Below are 20321 nucleotides of genomic sequence, written 5' to 3'. Positions count from 1 at the left end.
CGCCGCCCCCGCCCCCCGCTGCGCAGCGCCTTTGTGCCCGGGGGTTGGGCACTCTCACATGCAGGAGGGGAGGTATCGAGGCGGCCAGTGGTCCCAGGGCCTCCAGCACTTGCTGCATAAAGCCTCAGGGGACCGTCACCTGACAACCTTGTGCTGTGCATCTAGTTATCTCCAGCAGCTGACCCTAAAGGCTCCCCTTGTGGCTTGAGCCCACAGATCAGCTGGGGCACACAGCTAGTGTGGGGGGGCCGTAGGGAGTGGCTAGCAGGGTCTATGGGAAGGGAATGTTAAACTCCAGACCTGCACAGGCTTGTCAGCTCTGGCCTAGGGAATGTGGGATTAGCCATTTCCTCCCTGAGTGACTGGGCAGGTCTCTGGGCAGCACTGGCTGAGGGATCAGCTGCCCTTGCTCACCTGGTGCCACCCACCATGGACAAAGATGGGGGTTTCCCCCTCTGTTGGGCCAGCCTGCTCACTTGGGGTGGGTGCACAGGAAGTGGTGGGGAGCAGACACTAGGGACACCCTGCCTGCCTACTTGCCTGGGTCTCTGGGCCTCACAGTTATTTTCAGTGGGGGGCAGCATGGGCTTGTTGGGGTGCACGGAGGCAGACATGGATTTCTGGTGCTGGCGTGGGCGCGCGGAGCCCACGGCGGCGGAAGCGGAAGCCGTGGAAGCCCTGGACCCCGGAGTGGTTAAACTAGGAAACAAAAGCAGGGGAGAAGCACAGATTTAAAGGGACGGGAAGGGAGGGAGGGGGATGTGAGGCTGTATCCAGAGGTGCACCTGCTCTCAGGGGCTATAGTGCTCTCCCACCCACCCTCCCCACAATGCTGGCGCATGAGGGGGGGCTGGGTTGCTCTTTGGGACCCAGTTCTAGCACTGCAGTGGGGCCAATCAGCATCAGCTGCCTTCTGCCTACTAGCCACCAGTCTGAGCGCCAAACTGAACTGGCTCTGCCATCTGGGAATGACTCTTGCTGTGTGCACCCGAAAAGGAAAGCCCCTCCCTATGGCTCGAGTGGAGCCAGCGCCCCCGAAAGGGGAAAGGCACCAGATCCCATTCCCTGCCCCGGGGCAGGACTGGAGCCCATACCCCTTTTGAAGAGAAAGGCCTCAATTGCTCAGTCCTCTAGCCCTGCTCTGCCTTCCTCCACCACCCCTAGAGATTGGGGGTGGGAGCACCCCTATTTGGAATCCCACTACTTTTCAGGAAGCCCTAACCCCTCTCAGGAAGGGAAAGCTGCACCCCCCTCCCTGTGCTGCCTGAGAGATACAGCCCCATGCTGGCAGAGACAGGTCAGGGAGCAAGATATACAATATACAGCCCAGTATATGTGTATATGGGGAGGGAGGACACACACTCAGGTGCAGAATGGGCAAGGGGCGGGTGCTGATGAAGGTGAGATGGGCAGAGGTGGGCATAGAGCCCCTCCCCCAACTGGGGCCCTGCAGCAGTGGAGGATGCTGAATGCACAATGAAAGGGAGTGGAGATGGAGCAGCAGCAATGGGAAGGGATGGGGGGGGTCCTGCTCCAGAATGGGAACCTTGTGCTGCTCCTCAGTCTGAGCTCAGTGTGGTCTAGAAGCAGCGGGGCACCCAGAGCCCAGTCACTGGGGGTAGGGAAGGGGACAGAGCAGGATGGGTAGAGCCCAGTCACCTGGCATTGGGCGGGAAGGGGTAACGCGGGATCGCAGGACCCAGTCCCTGGGCACTGTGGGGCGGAGGGTAGAGTGGGACGCACAGAGTCGAGCCAGCAGGCATGAGGGGGGAGAGGGAAGCTAGGCGCAAGGATGGGAGGAGGGACCCAGGTGCAGGGCCCAACTGCTGTGGGAGTGGGCAGGGTGCTGGGGTGGGACTTCTCCAGTTGAAGGCGCAGAAGACACACGGTGAGCACCAGAACTTGGGGTGTGGGCCTGGCACGGCCCCATGGCTTACCTGTCCTCCCTAGCTACTACCTCTGCCCAGCTCACAACATGAGCAAGCAGCTGGCCCCAGGGAGCAGCAAGTCAGCTCCCGAGGGCACTGGAAGGGGAGGACCCATACCAGGGCCCCTGCTGCCCAGGAAGGAAGCTATCTCCACTCCTCAGCCTGGGATGCAGTGCGCTCCTGGAAGTGGGGCAACTCCGAGAGAAGACCGCGGTAGTGCCAAGCCCCAGTGTGGCACAGGTGGGAGCACAGACTCCCATGTGACATTACAGGGCTCCCAGGGGTGGGGTGGCCCCCAGGAGTGCCCAGGATTCCCTACCTGTCCTTGCCATTCTGTATGGAGTTCTGGCCCAGGCTGGCCCGCTCCAGCATGGGGGAATTCCGGCTCCGGTTGGTGCTGGTGGAGAGGACGCTGTTCTGTTGGGGGGGGGGGACAGACAGAGTGAACGGGGGGGCGTGGCACCTGCTGCCCCTTCACTCGTTCCAGGCCCACCCCAAGGCAGAGGTGAAGTGACTCAGCTCCACAGAGCAAGTCTCCAATCGAGTCAGGAACAGAACCAAGCAGCCTGGCTCCCCGCCACCCGGCTCTCACCCACTAGGCCCCTCTCCCGCCCCAGAGCCAGGCCCACCACCCAGGAGCCCTGACCGTGGATGGGGTGGGCGTGCTCTTCTTCCTCTCGAGCCCGGTCAGTGGGCTGGCAGGCACTTTGACGGTGCTGCTGGCCTTGCGCCCAGCCTCGCGCTCCTCCTCGGGGCGCTTGTTCTCCGCGTTGTTGCTCTGGGTCTTCTTAGAGTATGAAGTGGAGGTGGGGATGGCAGGGACTGCAATGACAGCGACCGGCCTGCAGGCTGAGCATGGGCAGAACCAGCCCAACCTCCACCCCGAGCTGCTGCCATCCGGCCAGCCAGAAGCCACGAGTCCCCTATTTCCTCACTACTACCCAGGCTGGCCAGGAACCAGCCCACCTCAGTACTGCCCCCATCACCCAGCAGACAGGGGCTGTAAGCTCTGCTCCAGTGCCTGGCCGGGAACCACTCGCCCCACTAGGCTGGAGACCACAAGCGCCACTTGGCTCTGGCTCTCCCCCATCAGCACATGTGCTGGGTTAGCTGCCCGGGACACCCCCATGCCAGGAGACTGGAGCAGCCTGGCGTTCCTGTTTGCTGATGGACTCCAGCCCCCGCTGAAAGAGGGCTGTACTGTCACACAGCCCTAGGATCTAGGCGTGGGGGAGGAGGCTGGGGAGACTGCAGACCCCGGGGGAGTGGTACCCCAGAGGGGAAACCCACTGCCAGCCAAGGCTGAGAGCAGGGCCCCCTTCTCTAGCCCTTCCCACTAGCAGAGCTCACAGCACCCTCTGCAATGTTCAGCCAGCTGCCCTGGCTCACAATGTGAGTTCACAGCAGAGCTGGGAAAGAACCCAGGTCACCTGATTCCCAGCCTCCTTTGCTGTAACCAACTGAAACATCGCCTTGAGCGAAGCAGCCATCAGCTTTGCTGTTTGTCCCGGCTCTACTCAGCTCCAGGGTGGCCAGAGAGGCACTGTCCAGGGGCACTCACCCTGGTCGCTGAAGCGCCGCTGCTTGGGGTTGGCTGAGACGCTGCGCTGTACCTTGTGCGAGGGGGAGGGGGCGCTGCTATTGGCCAGCTCAGCCTGGGGCCTGGGCTTCAGCGTGATGTTGTCATTGTCCAGCTGGAGAAAGAGGAGACAGGCCAGGGTTTCCAGAGAGCTCCAGGGAACCAGCAGGGAGCTGGACAGGGGAGGTGCTGCAGCAGCCTTGCCTGCCAAAAGCCTGGATTGGCTACAAGTTGTCACCATTGAGGTGGCCAGTTCCAGGGGCTCAACCCAGTAGCTGCCCAGAAAGATCATCCTTGAATCACAAGGCAATGAGAAAACAGCTCCCTACCGGAGTCCAGCCTTGGGGTCAAGAGGAAGGGCTGGAGGAGAAGGGCTGGTGGGGCAGCACTACTGGAGCCCACCTCCCCATAGCACCCACCTCTGAGTTCTTGTACCCCAGCAGCAGGTAAGTGGCCATGACCTCGTTATACTTCTGCCCGACCAACGACTCCTGGATCTCCTCCCGCGTGTACCCCATGGAGACCATCAGCTCTGTGAAAACAAACATGCTGTGGTGAGGAGTCCCCCAGGCACAGCCCCACACCCTGCCTGGTCCGGGGGGACCACCGCTGGGCATGGAGGGAGAGGGCTGCCCTGGCACCAAGACAGCTTGCAGCCCTAGTCCAACTGTGCACAGCATGGGGGATCTGGCTATGTGGGTCCCCACTGAATGCCTCATCCGGGAGGCTTGCCCAGGTGATAGGCAGCTGGGCAGGGTGCAGGCCCAGGTGTTTGGCCTGGCTTGCTCTAGCCCCCAGCCGGCACTGAGTGGCTCAGTGCTCTCCAAGGCAGGCTCAAAGCACACGCTGGCACCAACTGCCCCCGAGCATCAGGTACCGGGGGTGACGACGACACTGGGCATGGGGGAAATGGGCACGGCAGTTTGATTCAGTGGGGAACAGCTTCTGTGCCGGGACTGGGCCTGAACCCAGGCACCCTGGCTCTCGGCCCCCACTCCTCTAACACTCAAGTCCCGCTCCCCTCCCAGCGTGGGCAATGGAACGCAGGCAACTGAGTCTCAGCCCCCCCAGTCACGAGACCTCACTGCCTCTGCAGCAGAGCTCCCTGGACCCTCAGTGATCTCCCTCCCCATGGTGGCACGGGGAGGTGTACGCAGGCCGGGGCGAGGCAGGCCTGGCCACCCACAGCAGGCAGGCTGGGCACCGGTCTGTCTGCCTCTCCACAGCCAGTTCAGGGGTCGCAGCCACCATGCCCAGGAGCGCTGGCACCGTACCTGTCCGTCGGGGGTCCTTGTAGTCAGGCTGGGGCTCCATGTAAGGCTTCAGCTCATCGTCCTCGTGCCCCACATTCATCCAACGGTCTTTCATGATTTGCTGCAGTGAAGAGGAGGAATCAGCATTGGGATGGGCAGCAGGCACCCAGGAAGCCCCATTGCAGTCTTTGAAGGAGCCCCTCCCCACAAGAGTGTTCAGCACCCAATGGGCCCGGGACTGAGAGGGATTCGGGCCTTCCTTGGGAGCATCAAGGCATCCCAGGCCAGAGGAGCTAATGGGTCTGACTGCAGGGTGGGGAAGGAAGGGACACTGGACTACACAGGCCCATGGGTGAATCTGAGCCACAGTAGGGAGGGTAGGTAGATCTACTGAGCTGGCTTGGCCCAGGGGGAGGAGAAGAGGACTAGTCGACAGGCACTTCCGCATTCCTCCTTTGAAATGTACAAGAGCCCCAGTGGGGTTCTGTGTGGCGTTTCCACATGGAAATGCTGCGCAGAACCCAGGATCAGCAGGGGAGTCCTCAGTTGATCCCAGGTTGCAAGGAAATGCCACACACAGCTAGGGGGTCCCCAGCTGACCCCAGAATCCAGACGGCACTGCTGCTCTGAAGAGCCGCACCCTGGGCTCCATGTGGTGCTGCCGCTTTGAAATATCTCCTCTTCCCTCCCCCACCCTTTGCTGCCTCAGACAGTTGATTAGTCCTAACATCCTTAGTGGGGATAAGGTCTGGCAGCCGGAGCCGCTCTTCTGGGACCAGCGTGCTAGGCCCTGCCTTCCTCTCCACGACAGCTCCCCACAGAGGGGGCCCCACAACACCAAGGGTGCACAACCACCCCCAGCTCCAGTGCCAAGCCAGAGCCCATCCCTTGGCTGCCACCGCTGGGCCTGTGCTTGGTCTGGGAACAGTCCTGCTAGCCCAATGGGAATAGCCAGTGGGGCACAGGAGACTTGGCTGGGATGGGCTAGCAGGACCTCCTACCCCTCAATCACCTCTAAAGTGCCTCTTTTGCTAGGGTTGAGAATGAGGAATTTCTTCAGCAGGTTCTCACAGTCCGTGGACATGTAGAAGGGGATCCGGTACTTGCCCCGCAAGACCCGCTCCCGCAGTTCCTGGGGGGAAAGAGGGGTTAGCTGGGGAGATGGTCAGGAAGGTGGGTGCATGGACTCATATGTGCTCATACTTGAAGACCTCACACAAACCCCAACTCTATAATGCAAGGGAAGATGTGGGATTCAATTATCCTCATTAGGCAGATGGGGAAACTGAGGCATGAGGCACATCCAACCCCCATCAACAATTTACCAGGATCAGACAAGGCAGGAAACCAAGAACAGACCCCAAGACTCCCAGCCCTTACCACCAGACCCCAGGACTCCCAGCTCCCTGTTCTACCCGCTCCCTGGCTCCCACCCCCAACTGCGCTATGCTCAGCACATGTGCAGGTCAGGAGAACAGGTGCCAGAGCCCTGCCCTGTGCCCCACAGGGGAATCTCTGGTAGCAGAGGCGGGGGTGCCATGCCCACTCACCTTGAGGTTCTGCCCGTCGAAGGGCAACGAGCCACTGACCAGGGTGTAGAGGATGACGCCCAGACTCCAAACATCCACCTCGGGGCCGTCGTACTTTTTGCCCTGGAAGAGCTCAGGCGCAGCATAGGGAGGGCTCCCACAGAACGTGTCCAGCTTGTTCCCGAACGTGAACTCATTGCTGAAGCCGAAGTCTGCGATTTTAATGTTCATGTCGGCATCGAGCAGCAGATTCTCAGCCTGCAGGGTACGAGCAATACGGTAGGGGTATCGCCACTGCCTGGGCATTCCTCACAGGGCAGGGAGAGAGGGCAGCCTATGGGTCTGGGGCAGCGCTGGCAAAGTTCTGTATGTGGGGAGCCTAGGGCTGAGCCAGTAGGGACTGCGGGTCAGGATGGAGGTGCATTGCCAAAACTGAGTGCGAGTGTGGGGGACAGGGGTCAATCTAGTGGGAGTGTCAACTTGAGGGGCAGGGAGAGGAGCTGGACAAGCCCCTGCAGCTAGAGGGTGAGTCTTACCTTCAAGTCTCTATGTACAATGAACTTCTGGTGACAGTACTGCACAGCAGACACTATCTGGAAAGGAAGAGATGATGAAGATGTAGGGGGATGGGGGGTTTCGTGATTAGAGCTGCCCATGCAGGGGAAGGGGGCGCAATCACAACTCAGTCTACCTATGTGTCCCTCAACCTCACTGTACAGCCCAAAAGGACAGCTGAACCCTGCCCCCCGCCCCATGGTATATTGACCACACTGGCACAGGCTGAGAGGCGAGTGTGCCCTCTACACAGACGCCATCATTTCCTGCAGCAGCCCACAGTGTCACAAGGCTAATCTTGGCTTTGGCCAGACTCTCTCCTCTGCAGCCTTAGGCTTAGCTGGGATGGTGGGCTCCAAGTCTCAGATGGCCTTCAGTCCAGACGCTGGTGTGCTAACACCCACACAATAGCCAGCACCCCTACACCAGGCATCAGGGACCCGCATATTCCAGGACCAGCACTAACCTGTCGAAATTTTGCCCTGGCTTCTTTCTCTTTCATTCTTCCATGGGCTACTAAGTAGTCAAACACCTCACCTGCAGTGGGCGACAGAGACATGATCATATGAGAAGGGTGTGGTCCAGAGCCCCGCAGAACCCGTCTGCTCTAGCAAAGGGCAGGAGGATGGTAGGGGGCATTCCCCAGCTGGGCAGGCACCTACCTCCGCTGGCGTACTCCATGACGAGGTACAGAGTCTTCTCCGTCTCTATGACTTCAAATAATTTAACTGCAAGACACAAAGCAGGGGAAGTGGGTGCCCCGCAGTGCTGGCCTGAGCTGGGAACACAGCGGGCCGGCTGTGGTGTCAGACTGGTCATGACAGGAGGATCTCAAGGCCAAACCTGGGGCAGGCACCAACCCACCGACATCACTTGGAGTTGTGCCCACTTGGGCATCCAGTGCTGGCATTGGATCAGCACTGGGAGCTCCTCAGCTGCCCAGAACCACACAACTGCAAACGGCATGAAATTCAGCTCACCGGGGCTTGCGGAGGTACATGGCTCTCCAGACCTGAGAGTGGAAGCTGGCTGGGGGATTTCACCCTCCCCTGCCAGAGCCTGCATTCCCCACTGGGGTGGGCAGGAATTTGCCCCTGGGCATCCCAGCCATCGATTTCCCAGCACATGAGCATGGGATGGGGACAAGCTGTGTGCACAGTCTCACCTATGTTGGGATGATTCAAAACCTTCATTATTCGCACTTCCCGGAAGAGCTGGAATAAAGCAGAGAGGAGAGCACACAATTGGGGTTAAACAGCAAGGGGGGACCCCAGCAGCATGAGGCCAGTGTACCCCAAAGGCCAAGACCCCTACTATAGAACCAGGACCCTTGAAACCAGCCCAGATAACCACCAGGGCCAGAGGCCTGTCTGCCTGGCAATAGCTGAGGATCTCACAGCACTGGCATAGGAGGTAAAATGACTTGTCCAAGGCCACAAAGGCTGAGTAGAGTCTGGAATCTAGGAGTCCGAGAGGAAATGAGCTTGAAAATGGGAAGTGGAGAGACAATGCCCATCTAACAAGGCTGTTGAGTAGGGTGTGTGTGTGTGTAATATGTGTGTGTGTGCATGCATGCACAACACAGCAATCCCTTGAAGTGGGTGTCAGGTCAGAATCCCCCCCAGAGTACAGAGCTTGTTACTGAAATCCATTGATTAACAAAGCAATCTGCTTGTGTGTAACCAGACCGGGTAATTAGGCACTGAGACCGATCCTCCTGTCACCTGCAACAGGAGAGTAACGAAGGCACCGAACACAATTATGTTAATAATCCCTAGCATGCCTCTAGCACTGCTCATCCACAGAGCTCAAAGCGCTTTACAAAGATGGGTGTATCACTATCCCTATTTTACAGATGGGGAAACCGAGGCACAAGTCACTGCAGAGGTGGGACTAGAACCCAGAAGTTCTGAGTTGCAGGTTAGTGCTGTGGCCATCTTGCCTCAAAGTGAGCATGATGCAGGAGGGTCTCAGTTGCTTTATTTGGAGGGGAAGGGTTCACGTTACCTCCTGCCACGCAGAGCACAGGTACACTAACTCTCTCACTTTCAGCTGGCTGGTCACAGCCAAGCCTCTGCACTGTGTCTCCCCCGCGCAAAGATAAAGAGAGAACCAAGCACAACCAATTAACCAGCAGGGGATGGAGCTTGGCCTGTGTCTCAGGAGATGCCACTTCATGCAGCACCCTCTGCCACGGCAGAGCCCGGGGCAGTGCTGGTGTGCAGTGCCTCAGCTGCCAGCATAGGATTTTAGGGCAGGAACTCCTGTGGTGGGAAGCGCTGTACAGGGCAGACAGGGTGGGTGGTGCCCTGCACAGCTTTGGCTGCTTTCAGCATGTGAACACTGGTCGAGCATGGATCCCCCTTCTCCCTGAGTGTCTGGCTCTATGCGAGTGTCAAGCCAGCCTGAGCTGCTGCTGTGTGTACCATGAAGGGCCCAAAGAGAAGCGGAGTGGGCAATGCTCTGGGGGCAGAGAGGGAGCAGATGTGGGTCTGAGAGCCACACAGCAGGTATCGCTTGGACAGAAGGGGTTGGAGTTGTCCCCTTGCTTTGTACAGCCCTCAGGGGCAGCACTGCTATATTGGAGTTTGCTGATGTCTACCCATGTCCTGCCCCAGGCGGGTGTGGCCACAGAGGAAGCACAGGGAGCCCATGGCACAGGTCCCAAGCGGAGGCCAGGATGCCAGACCCCAGGGGTGCTGCAACGTGCCTGGACATCTGTTAGGTCTCGGAAAGGGGCAATGCTCTGGATGCTGCCAGCCTATGAGTATGATTGGCAGCGTGCATGCCTGGCAGGCCAGCGGGAATGGTTGGGATGTAGGGCTACATGTCCTCTTCCACACACAGCTTCCCACCACCTCGCCCCAACTCTGCCTTGGGCTGATTTCCCTTCTACTCTGAGCTATCCCCTCAAAGCTCTGCCTGGGGGCTGAGCCCTCATCCACACACTGGCCCCAGCGCTGTTCTCCCAGCTGTCTGTTGTAATGATACCAAGGGATCTGACTAACACTTGCCTCGTTACCAAGGCAACGAGGCACAGACACAACCCAGAGCTTTCTCGGTTCCTTCCCTTCATGTCTTAGCTTGCAGGGACGCCCACTCGGCATCTTCCATGGCCCCTGCTTGCTCAGCCTCCGGGTGTGTGGGGAAGGAAGGAGATTGTGAGCTGAGCTAATTTGAGGTCAGTCTCTGGATTCTCAGGCCCTTGCTCAGCTTCTGGTGGGACAGGACTGGGTGGATGCAACCCACTTGAAACCCATGGGAAAGCAGGTACCCCACCCCCCCAGCTACGAACCCTTCCAAATAGGGGAGCTGCTTCCCAGCATATGGCATGTGCTCCTACATGGTGAAGGAGGACACTGCACCAATGCCTTCAACATCAATAAGGCCGTGCCTCAGTTTCCACACTGTAAGTGTGTGTGTGTGTTTGTGGCGGGAGGAGAGGGGGGGGGTTACTTACCTGCCACGAAAACCCAGAGGCCTTCAGGATCCCAGGCTGAGTATTACCATGCTCGCTGGCACAAACTTGGCAGTATTTACCCAGGCTGCAGTGGGCAGGCACCTTGGAGCCTGGGCACAAAGTGAGGCTCCATCCCCGGCCCTGTTTTCCACATCCCGGTTTCCCTTTGGGGATTGGCAGGAACATGACAAAGTGGTTTTCAGGAGACCCCTTCCTCCCTCTGCTGGCAGCACAACCACATCCCATCCCACCCCACCCCCCTCCCTGCATCCCAAAACCACAGCAATTAAATGGTCTGTGGGCTCCCTAATGACCATACATGGGAGAGAGCTATAAATACTTCCCCAGCCAACATCTGGAGACTGAGCCAAACTGAGAACTGGCAGCCAGATGTTCAGACGCCGCGGCTGCTTGCACAGAGCCACTCGTCCCGGCTGCCGGGGCTAGTGCTAGCTCCTAGCTGGATGCCCTTGGATTCACCTAATCCACAAATACTCCAAGTGGAGCTGTCTACTTGGGTTCCTGCCCAGCCAGGATGCACTGACATGTGTATTCTCCCTTACCCTGAGGAATCCGCTATAGATTTTCACACAGTCCACTGAGCTGAGAAAAACAATGCTCCCAGAGATCTGCACTCACTCTGGCTTAGCCTGGGTTCTGGGTGATCTAGAACATGCTGCTCCCTCTCCCCACGCGCCTGTGCTTGCTCCGGGCTAGCCCCAGACACTAGGAATCTAGAACTCCCTGCTCCTCAGACATCTATGCTCACTTCCCGCTAATCTGGGCTACAGATGAGCCAGTGCTCACTAGAGACCTTAGTCACCCTCTGGGCCGACAAGCCTCTTTGCAAGCAGCAAGCTGCTTTGCAGGCATTATTTGCCAGCCTCCTGCTCTAGCAGGGGGCTCTACTGATACTCTCCAGCCAAAAGCTTTTCCTCTAGCAACCGCCTATTATCCCCACCTCCATCTGTGGCTACAGTACAGCCAAGGACTTGCAGAGAGCTTGGGCCAAACAAACAGCAGGGGGTCAGCTCTGCCTTCCACTCATGCCACAGACATGCCCCTGCCAGCCACTTCAGACTCTACAGCAGAGGTGGCCAAACTTACTGACCTTCTGAGCCAAATTCGATCATTTTCAGATGTATGAGAGCTGCAAGATACTCACAACTTGCCACTGCTTCCTCCCCACGTGGCACGCCTACAAGGGCGTGGGGCCTGCCTGCTGGGGTGCGCACCTGGCTAAAGCCCTTCTCTGTGCAGGGCTGAAGTCTCTTGCCTCACTACCCAGCTCCCTCCCTCAGTCTAGTAGGTGGAGAACGGGGGGCAGAGTGGAAGGCTTTAGGAGTCACACTTTCATGGCAAAAGAGCCGCAGTTTGGCCATGCCTGCTCGAAGTGGATCCAGTGGTGCAAACCTCATTGGGGCTAGTAGGTGGGGACATCCCTTCTGTGCTGGCCCACGAGCCTCGACAGAGCCTTCCAGCGGGACAAGGCATGTCACTCTTCAGAGCACCAGAGAAAAGCAGCCGGGGGCTCCAAAGCCTGCACATGCCCCCACACTGCCCACTGTGCCAAGGTTTCCTTCCCCTCTGCTCAGGACGTTCCTGTAAGACACTGCTCAGCACGCAGCTGCTCCCCAGGGTCAGGCATGAGGCCTTGTGCTTAGACCGTAACTCCTCTGGGGCAGGGACTGTGTCATGCATCTGTCTGGGGCGGCGGGGCTCTGATCTGCCAGAGGTCCCTACAGGACACCATGGTAAACAATAAGGCAGAGAGCACTGTGCCAGTGAGAAGACCCCAGGAAAGAGAGCTCCTGCATCTTCTCCAGCCTCAGCCCGGCCCCAAGATGACTGAGGCTGGGCCCAGCACACCAAACTGCCTTGTGACTTGGAAGGTCACTGGACAGGTAGGGGTTAAACGCAGCCTTGGTGCCCATGCAGAAGCTCCAGGGCTGAGCTCACCCTCACCCACTAGACGCCCCCTCCTAGGATGTGCCCAAAGAGGAGCCTGGAGCCTACAAGCTGGAGAGGCTGAGTCTGTAGGCGGCACAGCTCCATGCTGGTTGCCAGGGATGCTATGGTTGCTATGGCTGGCTGTATGGGGGAGGGGGCAATTCCTCTGCAGAACGCTCTGGTTTCCTGGGGGAAGGCACCACATGCTTGTGCCCTGAGCTGGAGAATCCAGGGATCAGTGGTCCCAGGGAGAGGAGCTGGCAGGATCACCTCCCCACAGCTGACCTGGAGCATTATGGGGCCAGATCACATGGGCCACAGGCCCCATCTCACATGGCAGGAGGCTTGGGGGCATCTGGAAAGCTGAGCACATGTCTCCCAGCTCCCCTTATTCAAGCTTGGCTGTGGAGAAGCCCCAGCAGTGCCTAGGGCTGGGATTCCTCTGGTAACAGCGCCCATCTGGCAAGGGCCCGGCCCATGGCAGGGGATTGGAAGAACTACCAGAGGTGGTGCTGGGAAGTGGTATGAAGACTTGGGGAAGCTATGGGAGACCTGCATCTTGGTGGGGAGAAACATACAAAGGGTACTGGGGGCCACTGAGGCAACAGGGTGGCTGCAGCAGACAACATCCTGCCATGGGGGGAATGAGATACAAGAGGCCTTGTGGTCCAGGCCCCCGTGCCTGTCCCTCCCTGGTGCTCACAGGCCCTGCAAGCTACAGTGGCTGCAAGCTCAGCCGCTCTGCTCAGGCTTTTGACAAGGTTGTGTCAGCAGCTGCCGAGCCAAGCAGGGCTGCTAGTGCCAGGCTCAGAGTCAAACGGGACACGAAGTACTCTGGGCACAGTGTGCTGCACCTCCTGCTCGGCCTTCTGGTGACCCATGCAGGCGGCGGAGCGGCAACAGCCTCTGCCATTTGGAGCCTGCCTCCTGAGGGACTGGGGGTTATCTGCAGAGCAGCTAGAGGAGCAGTCATGGCCAGAGAAGGCCGAAGGGATCAGCTGGTGAGGGCTCTCTGCTCTGGCCACTCGCTGGGCCGATCAAGCTTCCCACAAGCCAAGAGGAGGGGCACAGAGCCAGCTCTCAGGGCAGGCCACTCTGCCTGTGGGCATTCAGCACCCCTCACCCCGCCATTCTAAGGAGTCTGTTAATGACGGGTCATCCCCTGGAACCATGGCAAGGCTGACTGACCTCCAGGCCCCCACAGGGCAGAGCACAGGGCACCCCATTGGTTAGCACTGACCCCATGGCGCACAGCTCTGTTGTGTCACTCAGCCAGTTCGTCACAAAGGTACGCAACACGTAGCCTCCCCCATTGTGTGAGGCAGAGCAGGGGAGAGAACCTAGGATCCCTGGCTCTCGAGTCCAATGGTTAGCACAGAGGCACAAGCCTTGGCAGTTATGCAAAACCCTTGCAACTTGCTTTTGCTACCCCTGGGCCCCCATGCAGGCATGTGGCTGGGCAGGGCAAGGAGCACAGCAGGTGAGACTGTTGACTTTGAAGGGGAATGCTTGGTTGAAGGCAGGCTTGGAGCACCTCCTGCTGGCAAGGTGCTTTGCCCACTGTCAGAACGCCAGAGGCCCTTACCTTCTGCAGGCTTGATGAGTTGAGCTGCGTCTTGTCAATGATTTTCACAGCCACCTGGATGGGGAAAAGGAGCTCAGTTCTCTTGCCCAAAGAGTTGGACATGCTGGAGCAGAACATGCCCAAGGGAGAATCCTGGGATGGAAGCCCTGACAACCCTCAGGCTGGCTGATTGCTGCTGCCTCTACCACCCCAATTCATGACAACAGAGCTCTACTCCACTGAGTGCCTCGAAGGGATGACAGCAGGGCAGTGGGAAATTTACAGCCTTGGGAAAATGCAGATTGCAGGGCAGAGAGTGCATCAGACAGACTACGGGGGATGTTCTCCACCCTGGCTTGAAGACTGGGACCAAAGGGGTACGAGCCTCGACGGGAGCAGCAACTCAGTGTCACACCGATACATGTGGCAGGTTCCTAGAGCCAGGCAGGGAACCTGCAGTGAGTGTGCAACTTGGATCCTTTTGCAAGAGCCAGCTCAAGAGCCCAGAGCTGCTGGCTAATATCAGAGAGATGGCAAAGAGATCACAAGGCAGCAGGTTCAAAGAGCAGAATGTGGCAGAACGCTCCAAAGAGGCCAGTGAGCTAGGCTGGGATTAGCTGGCTTGGCCCAGTAACCCACAACACAGAGACGGCACTCTATGGGGAAGGTACTTCCACCTTCCCTCTCATCCTGCTGCCTCTCTCTGCCAGACAGACCCTTGCTGCTCCATCTGTCACTAGTGCCCAGGCTTTGTCCACAAACACGCCCTAGCTTGCACTGATCTCCTGCATGGATCCTTTGACCCATTTAGACATGGCCAAAGCTAAATCAACCAAAGACAACCTGGTGCATACATAGGCCCCAGGCAGACATCCCCCGGACCAGGAAAGGCAAGATGCAGAAGAGTTCCACATAGCCCATATCACCCTTGGTCACGATGCTAATCTGGAGCCCACCAATCCTTGGCAGCGGACGGATGTAGCTCAAACACTTCCTCATGGAGACTAGGCCCTATGGCTGCAAGTGCCTATGAGCCAGCCTGCATGAGCCAATGGCTACGGCAGCCCAATGCAAGCCAGCGTGTCAGAAAAATACAGGTCTCCCAAAGGGAGCTACAGCTCCTTGAGTCCAACTGAACTGTTATCCAGGAAAGGAACAGCCAGCTGCCACTTCACCCAACCAGGATCCCTTGGGTAAATGCAATCCTCTTTTCCCTCCAGTGCCTCCGTCAGCAACAGAAGGCCAGCAAGCCTGCCCCCATGCTTCATCCTCCCTTCACTGCCTCCTCTCCCATCACTCTCAGAGCCACGAGACAACAGCTGAGCCCCAGTGTAGCTGTAGAAACCCTGCTGGCTTAGCACCACAGCCTGCACCCCTGCCAGGCCCCTTTAACGCTTCCCAGAGGCCAGAGTTCAGTGGAAACCCTGAAAGAGCTGGAGGGCCAACGGGCTAAGCCAGGGCTGGATGGGAGCAACAGCTGTCTGAAGGGTGTTATGGAAAAGGGGGCGCTGTCATATGATGGGCTGGACGTGAGTGGGATGAAACAGTCCAAAGAGAAGGCTAAGGCCTGCTAGGGGTCAGATCTGTTGGGCCATAGAACTGGCTGCCAGGGGAAGTGGCAGGAGCCCTGTGGGTCAGGACACTTAGACAAGGCACTGGGGAGGGGATGACCCTGCGCGGACTCCCAGGGATGGATGTGGCTCACAAAGTGGATCCCAGCTAGGTCTCACATCACTGACCTGGGTCAATCCCACCTCTGTGTGTGCTGCAGTAGGGCAGAGGGAGAGCACCTCAGAGCCAGGAGTTGCCACCAACACTCTCTCAGATCTATGCCTTCCTGGCTTCCCAGCTCGGGCCGATTAACCAGGAGGAGAAAACCCTCCTCTTCCAGCAACCCCCCCAAAAGCTATTTTGCCCCCAGACATCCCCACTGGAAGCCCCTTACTTCCCCTCATACAGACCCTCCTCTGCTAGCTGGCGTGGGCGGGTAAGTTAAGTGAGCACCAAACCCAGAGCTCTGAGCTGCAGCATAGGCAGGGGCAGGCTGCAAAAGCAGATGCCCTCCCAGCCGGTGTCAGTGACAAAGCCACAAGAGCTGTTGGGAAAGAGGCCCTGGCTTCAGGCTGCAGATAACCAGCTTCTTCAGCCTGAGCAAACAGCAGGGAGGCCATGTGAACAAACCGGTATTTCCACACTGCCACCAAGGCTTATTTACAGCCTACAGAGCTGAGGGCGGGGGATGGATGCCCTACCCTACCCTGCTGCTGCCTCTGAGCCCCTGGGAAAATGAGCCCAGGCCTGCCAGGCCAATCTACCACCTCTCTGACATTTCATACCCTCCTGGGAGTCTGAGGAGGACAATGCCCCCCCCCCCCCCCCCGCCCCCCGCAGACTGCCCTTCCCCATTCCCGTCATCCTCAGGAGGGGCAGCTAAGCAGAGCTGCTGTACTGGGGGCAGGGGGCAGCAGAACTAGCCATGAGCTGGTTGGTTCTGTTTGCTCCCCATGCTGGGAAAAATGTGATGGTTCATCTCCTGCCCCAGAAGAGGGGAGGGGGCACTAGGAGCTTTGGGGGAGAAGGCAGGATGGAACCTGCTCTGTTCCAGAGAAAAATACAAGTCCCCCCCAAGAAACAAACACCCAAAGAAAAGTAAATAACGGCATCTGCTCTGGCTGAGCTGCTCACAGGGGCAGGCTCCAGCATCTCAAAGAGAAGATCCCACCTCGGGATCACTCTCCAGTTTGGCCCACTTTGTTTACATCACTCTGCCCCAGGGCCCTTCCTGAGGCTAGGCAGCATCTTGAGAAGGGGAGGGGGGGAGAGAAGCTGCAGAAGTAGCAGGGCCAAGGCACCTCCCACCCGACCAGCAGGGCCTATCCTGGCAGGACAGGATGGGAAGGCCAGGCAGAAACAAGGCTGGGTTCTTCCACCCACCTGCAGTCTTGCTGAGCAGAGCAGGATTCTAGCACATTCCCACAAGTGCACAAGGCTTTAAGGCAGTGGGGATAAACCTGTCAGGGTCCCTGGCTAGGATTCAGGGCTGCCTCTAACCACCCAAGTGGCTGCAGCAGAGCCACGTGCTGGGGTGCATCTGTTGCCATCTGCTTCAGGGGGTGGGAGCCTGGGCTGGGCGCCTGGCAGCTTGGCAATGAACGGCACTTGGCATCTCTGAGCGCGCGCACTTGTTCCGGGTTGGAGGCCTTGCAGGCTTGCAAAGTGCTCCAAGCGGGAGGGAGCACAACACGGCAGTTCCAGGGCAGGTGGGCAGGGGATGTCTACACACTGCAGTTAGCAGCTACCTGGGGCTGGTCTGTGCTAGTGGACTTAGGCTCTAGCCAATGAGCTGGTTAAAGCAGTATAAACACTGGGGCTCTGGGACCCTCCCAGCCTGCCGGGTCCTAGGGCCCAGTCTCCATCGTGAGTCTAAATGTTTCCTCTGAAATGAAACAGCCCCTTAGTCCTGCACAGGCCAGCGGCAGGTTTTTAACTGCTGTGTAGACATACTGGAGTCAGGAGACCCAGGCTCTGCCTCCTCTCGTGCTTCAGCTTACCCATTTGTCAGAGGAGGCACCCCCTCCCACCAAATGCAGTGCAGAGGAGTGGTAGCCTATCAGGCCCTGGCGAATGGCCGAGGGGCCTGTCACAAAGAACAGAGGCAGAGGCAGAGACAGAAAGGACTTGCCAAGGGTCACACAGTAGCAAGGCCAGATACTAATACACTAGCCACTAGTCGCCACAGGAGACCAAGTCTCAGAGAGACTATCATGTAGACACTCCATCGTCGCACGCCCCTACCCCCTGCAGCAATGCTGCCCCAGCCTAGGAACATCTGCCCTGGCCTCTAGCCTGCACCCGAGCTGATGGGCTTGGCCCCACACCCTCTCCAGTCAGGTGCTGTGCTGCCTCCTCGCCTCACAGGTCTCACCTCCTTCCCCGTCAGGACGTGGCGTGCCAGCTTGACCTTGGCGAAGTTGCCCTTGCCGATGGTCTTGAGCAAGCGGTAATTCCCAATGTGCGGCTGCTCATCAGTGGAGGTGGCAGAGTTGCGGCCCCGCAGCATGTTGGACTTGTTGCTGGCCTTGGACTCTGTATGGCCCAGCACCGGCTGTGGAGACAAACATACATCGGTTAGGTTAGACGCTACTAGAGCAGGTGTGGGCAATAATTTCTGAAGTGGCCCTGGGCCACCTGGAAGGGGCGGGGCCAGGATGCTTCCAGGCTTCCCCACCCACAGACCATGATTGCTCTGGGGGTGAGGGAGCCCCTTTGCCCCACCTTCCCACTAAGCACCTGGGTCCCTGGCAGGACGGGAAGAGGCTTCACACACTCCCTCACCCCCAGGCCAATTAGAGCCTAGGGGCGGGGGAAGCGCACAAAGTTTCCTCCACCCTGCGCTCCTGGCAGGGCGGGAGGAGACTTCAAGTGTTCCTCTGCCCCCAAGCCTTGATTGGCCGGGGGGCGGGAGGAGCGCGTGAAGTTTCCTCTGCCCTCCCCCCCTGCGAGGAGTGCGTGGCATGCTCCTGGCAGGGCGGGAGGAGACTTCATGTGCGCCCCCAACCCCAAGCTCTGACTGGCATGGGGGCGGGGGAGTGTGCAAAGTCTCCTCCCGCCCTGCCAGGAGCACAGGGCAGAGGAAACTTTGCGCGCTTCCCACGCCCCCAGGCCCTAACTGGCTTGGGGACGGGGGCGCAGCAGAGCGTCCACGGGCTGGATCCGGCCCTTGGAAGCCCTTTTGCCCACCCCTGTACTAGAGGTCATGCCCTTCCCCCCCCCCCACTCCCTGGTGCTCTGCCCCATTGCCAAACTGAGGCTCAATGTCCCCACACTCAGCATTAGGGTTGCCAGGTGTCCCGTTTTCTACCAGACAGTCCGGTATTTGCACCGTCTGTCTGGTAGAAAAATTCAGAAAATATTGGACATGTGCAATGTCCGGTATTTTCTGAATTCCTGGCGGGGCGCTGGACTGAAGCCTGGCAGGGGCGGGGGAGCGACTAGGGAGCGGGGCCGCAATTGGCGCTGGGAGCCCTGTGGTCACACACAAAAGCTGGGTGGGGTGGAGTGGGGGCCGGGACTCCCAGCCCCTTCCCCACCCAGCTTCTGCTCCCCACTAAAGGGAGTGCCTGCCAGGGGTGCGGCCCGAAGGACTCCGGCTGTAGCCAGTGGCTGCACCACCCCACCGCCAGGTCTGCTTCCCGCCCCCCTCTGGGCCCCCCTCCCCCCGTCCAGCCCCACGGCCGCCGCCCCGCTCCCCAGCTCTGCTTCCTGCCCCCCCCCCTTCCTCCTGTCTGGCCCCCGCCCCTCCCGGCAGCTCTGCTTCCCGCCCCCTCTCCCCCCCCCCCGACCAAGTGTATCCGTTTTTTTGGCAGGGTCTATCTGGCAACCCTACCCAGTATGCTTTGTGGAACCCTGTCTGATATCCAGCTTCTCACAATGACTAGCAAGATAGAGCACTCAGCCCTCCAAAGACAGGCTAAACTTTATTGGGCCCTGCCACATGCAGGGACACCAGGGATCTGGAGAAACATGGTACTAAGCCCTCATCCACCTCCCCACACACAGACTGCAGCCAACACACCATTCAACTGGGTGGGCTGGCAGCAGCCCCAAAATACCTGGAACACTGGCCTGCCCACACTTGCCCAAGAGTCAAGGGATCACAGCAGATCCCACTGAGGATTCGGCTAAAGCTGGGGCATGCTGCAGTCCCACTGCTGAAAAGCATCCCACACTGCTTTGTGGAGGAGCAGGAGCTAGATGGAAAACAGCAGCTTTCTGCTGCAGTCACAGGACACTGCTGGGCAGGGACCCCCCTTCACTTCTAAGAACAACCCTGTAAACCTCCAAGTGTAGTTCTCCACCCCCTACTGAGGGAACAACAAGAGTCCCACTACTCATACTGCTTTTCTATCTGAGGAGGTCTCAGTCCTGGGTGCAGTAGGAGGGATTCTCTGGCCTGTTATACAGGAAGTCAGACAAGTTAATCTAGCAGGCCCTTCCAGCTTCAAGTGTTCTGAATGACCACAAACTCTTTATGCTGGGGATCCTGGCACCAGCCCCACACTAGTACTGCACAGTGCTTAGTGTGGGTTCCTGAATTATGCTCTTCAAGGAAGGGAAAACAAATGCAACCCACTGTGGGCTACCTTCCATCCTGACCCCAGGGGAGAGGACAGCTTAACCCAACTGAGGTAAGACTTAACAGATCAGTGGTTAAAGATACCAAGCGTGTATCTTTACAGATGGATGCTGCCACTATCCTACTAAATAAATGATCCAGTGAGAGCTTCTGTCTCCAGTAAGCTTCAAAGACCCCTCCAAGGGTATTTAATGAGGAGGGTCTGGGTTCCATTTCTGACTCTGACCCTGCACCCTCCACCATCCAGACACAGGAACAATTACACTGCACCCTGTATGTTTCCAGAGAAAGCAGAAAAGGAAACAGAGCGGGGGAGATGAATGTCCAGCTCTGCTCCCATCCACTCCCCAAAAAAACAGCCACGCCT

At 58.5% G+C, this 20321-nt stretch overlaps 1 protein-coding gene across 10 annotated transcripts in view; it reads right to left on the bottom strand.

The window, feature by feature from the left end:
• The window catches only part of MARK2 (microtubule affinity regulating kinase 2), a 118112-nt gene that overhangs the window by 7254 nt on the left and 90537 nt on the right, over window positions 1–20321 (bottom strand). For 8 of the 10 annotated variants that reach the window (XM_006125064.5, XM_006125056.4, XM_075939099.2 and 5 more), the window contains 14 exons: window positions 17744–17923; window positions 13840–13893; window positions 8010–8058; window positions 7507–7572; window positions 7311–7381; window positions 6826–6882; window positions 6311–6547; window positions 5773–5892; window positions 4782–4881; window positions 3927–4039; window positions 3490–3622; window positions 2575–2750; window positions 2248–2345; window positions 541–699 (listed from right to left, as the gene is read on the bottom strand). In XM_006125064.5, the coding sequence (XP_006125126.3) occupies window positions 541–699; window positions 2248–2345; window positions 2575–2750; window positions 3490–3622; window positions 3927–4039; window positions 4782–4881; window positions 5773–5892; window positions 6311–6547; window positions 6826–6882; window positions 7311–7381; window positions 7507–7572; window positions 8010–8058; window positions 13840–13893; window positions 17744–17923 (1613 nt within the window). Of the gene's footprint in view, window positions 1–540; window positions 700–2247; window positions 2346–2574; window positions 2751–3489; window positions 3623–3926; window positions 4040–4781; window positions 4882–5772; window positions 5893–6310; window positions 6548–6825; window positions 6883–7310; window positions 7382–7506; window positions 7573–8009; window positions 8059–13839; window positions 13894–17743; window positions 17924–20321 lie in introns of those variants that run through there. The other 2 variants (XM_089781164.1, XM_075939098.2) reach the window with 1 other exon arrangement.

The sequence above is a fragment of the Pelodiscus sinensis genome, chromosome 11 (assembly GCF_052426305.1).
Source record: "Pelodiscus sinensis isolate ZL-2025 chromosome 11, ASM5242630v1, whole genome shotgun sequence".
In the NCBI taxonomy this organism is placed as follows: Eukaryota; Metazoa; Chordata; order Testudines; family Trionychidae; genus Pelodiscus; species Pelodiscus sinensis.
This window is presented reverse-complemented; position numbering and strand designations above follow the sequence as displayed.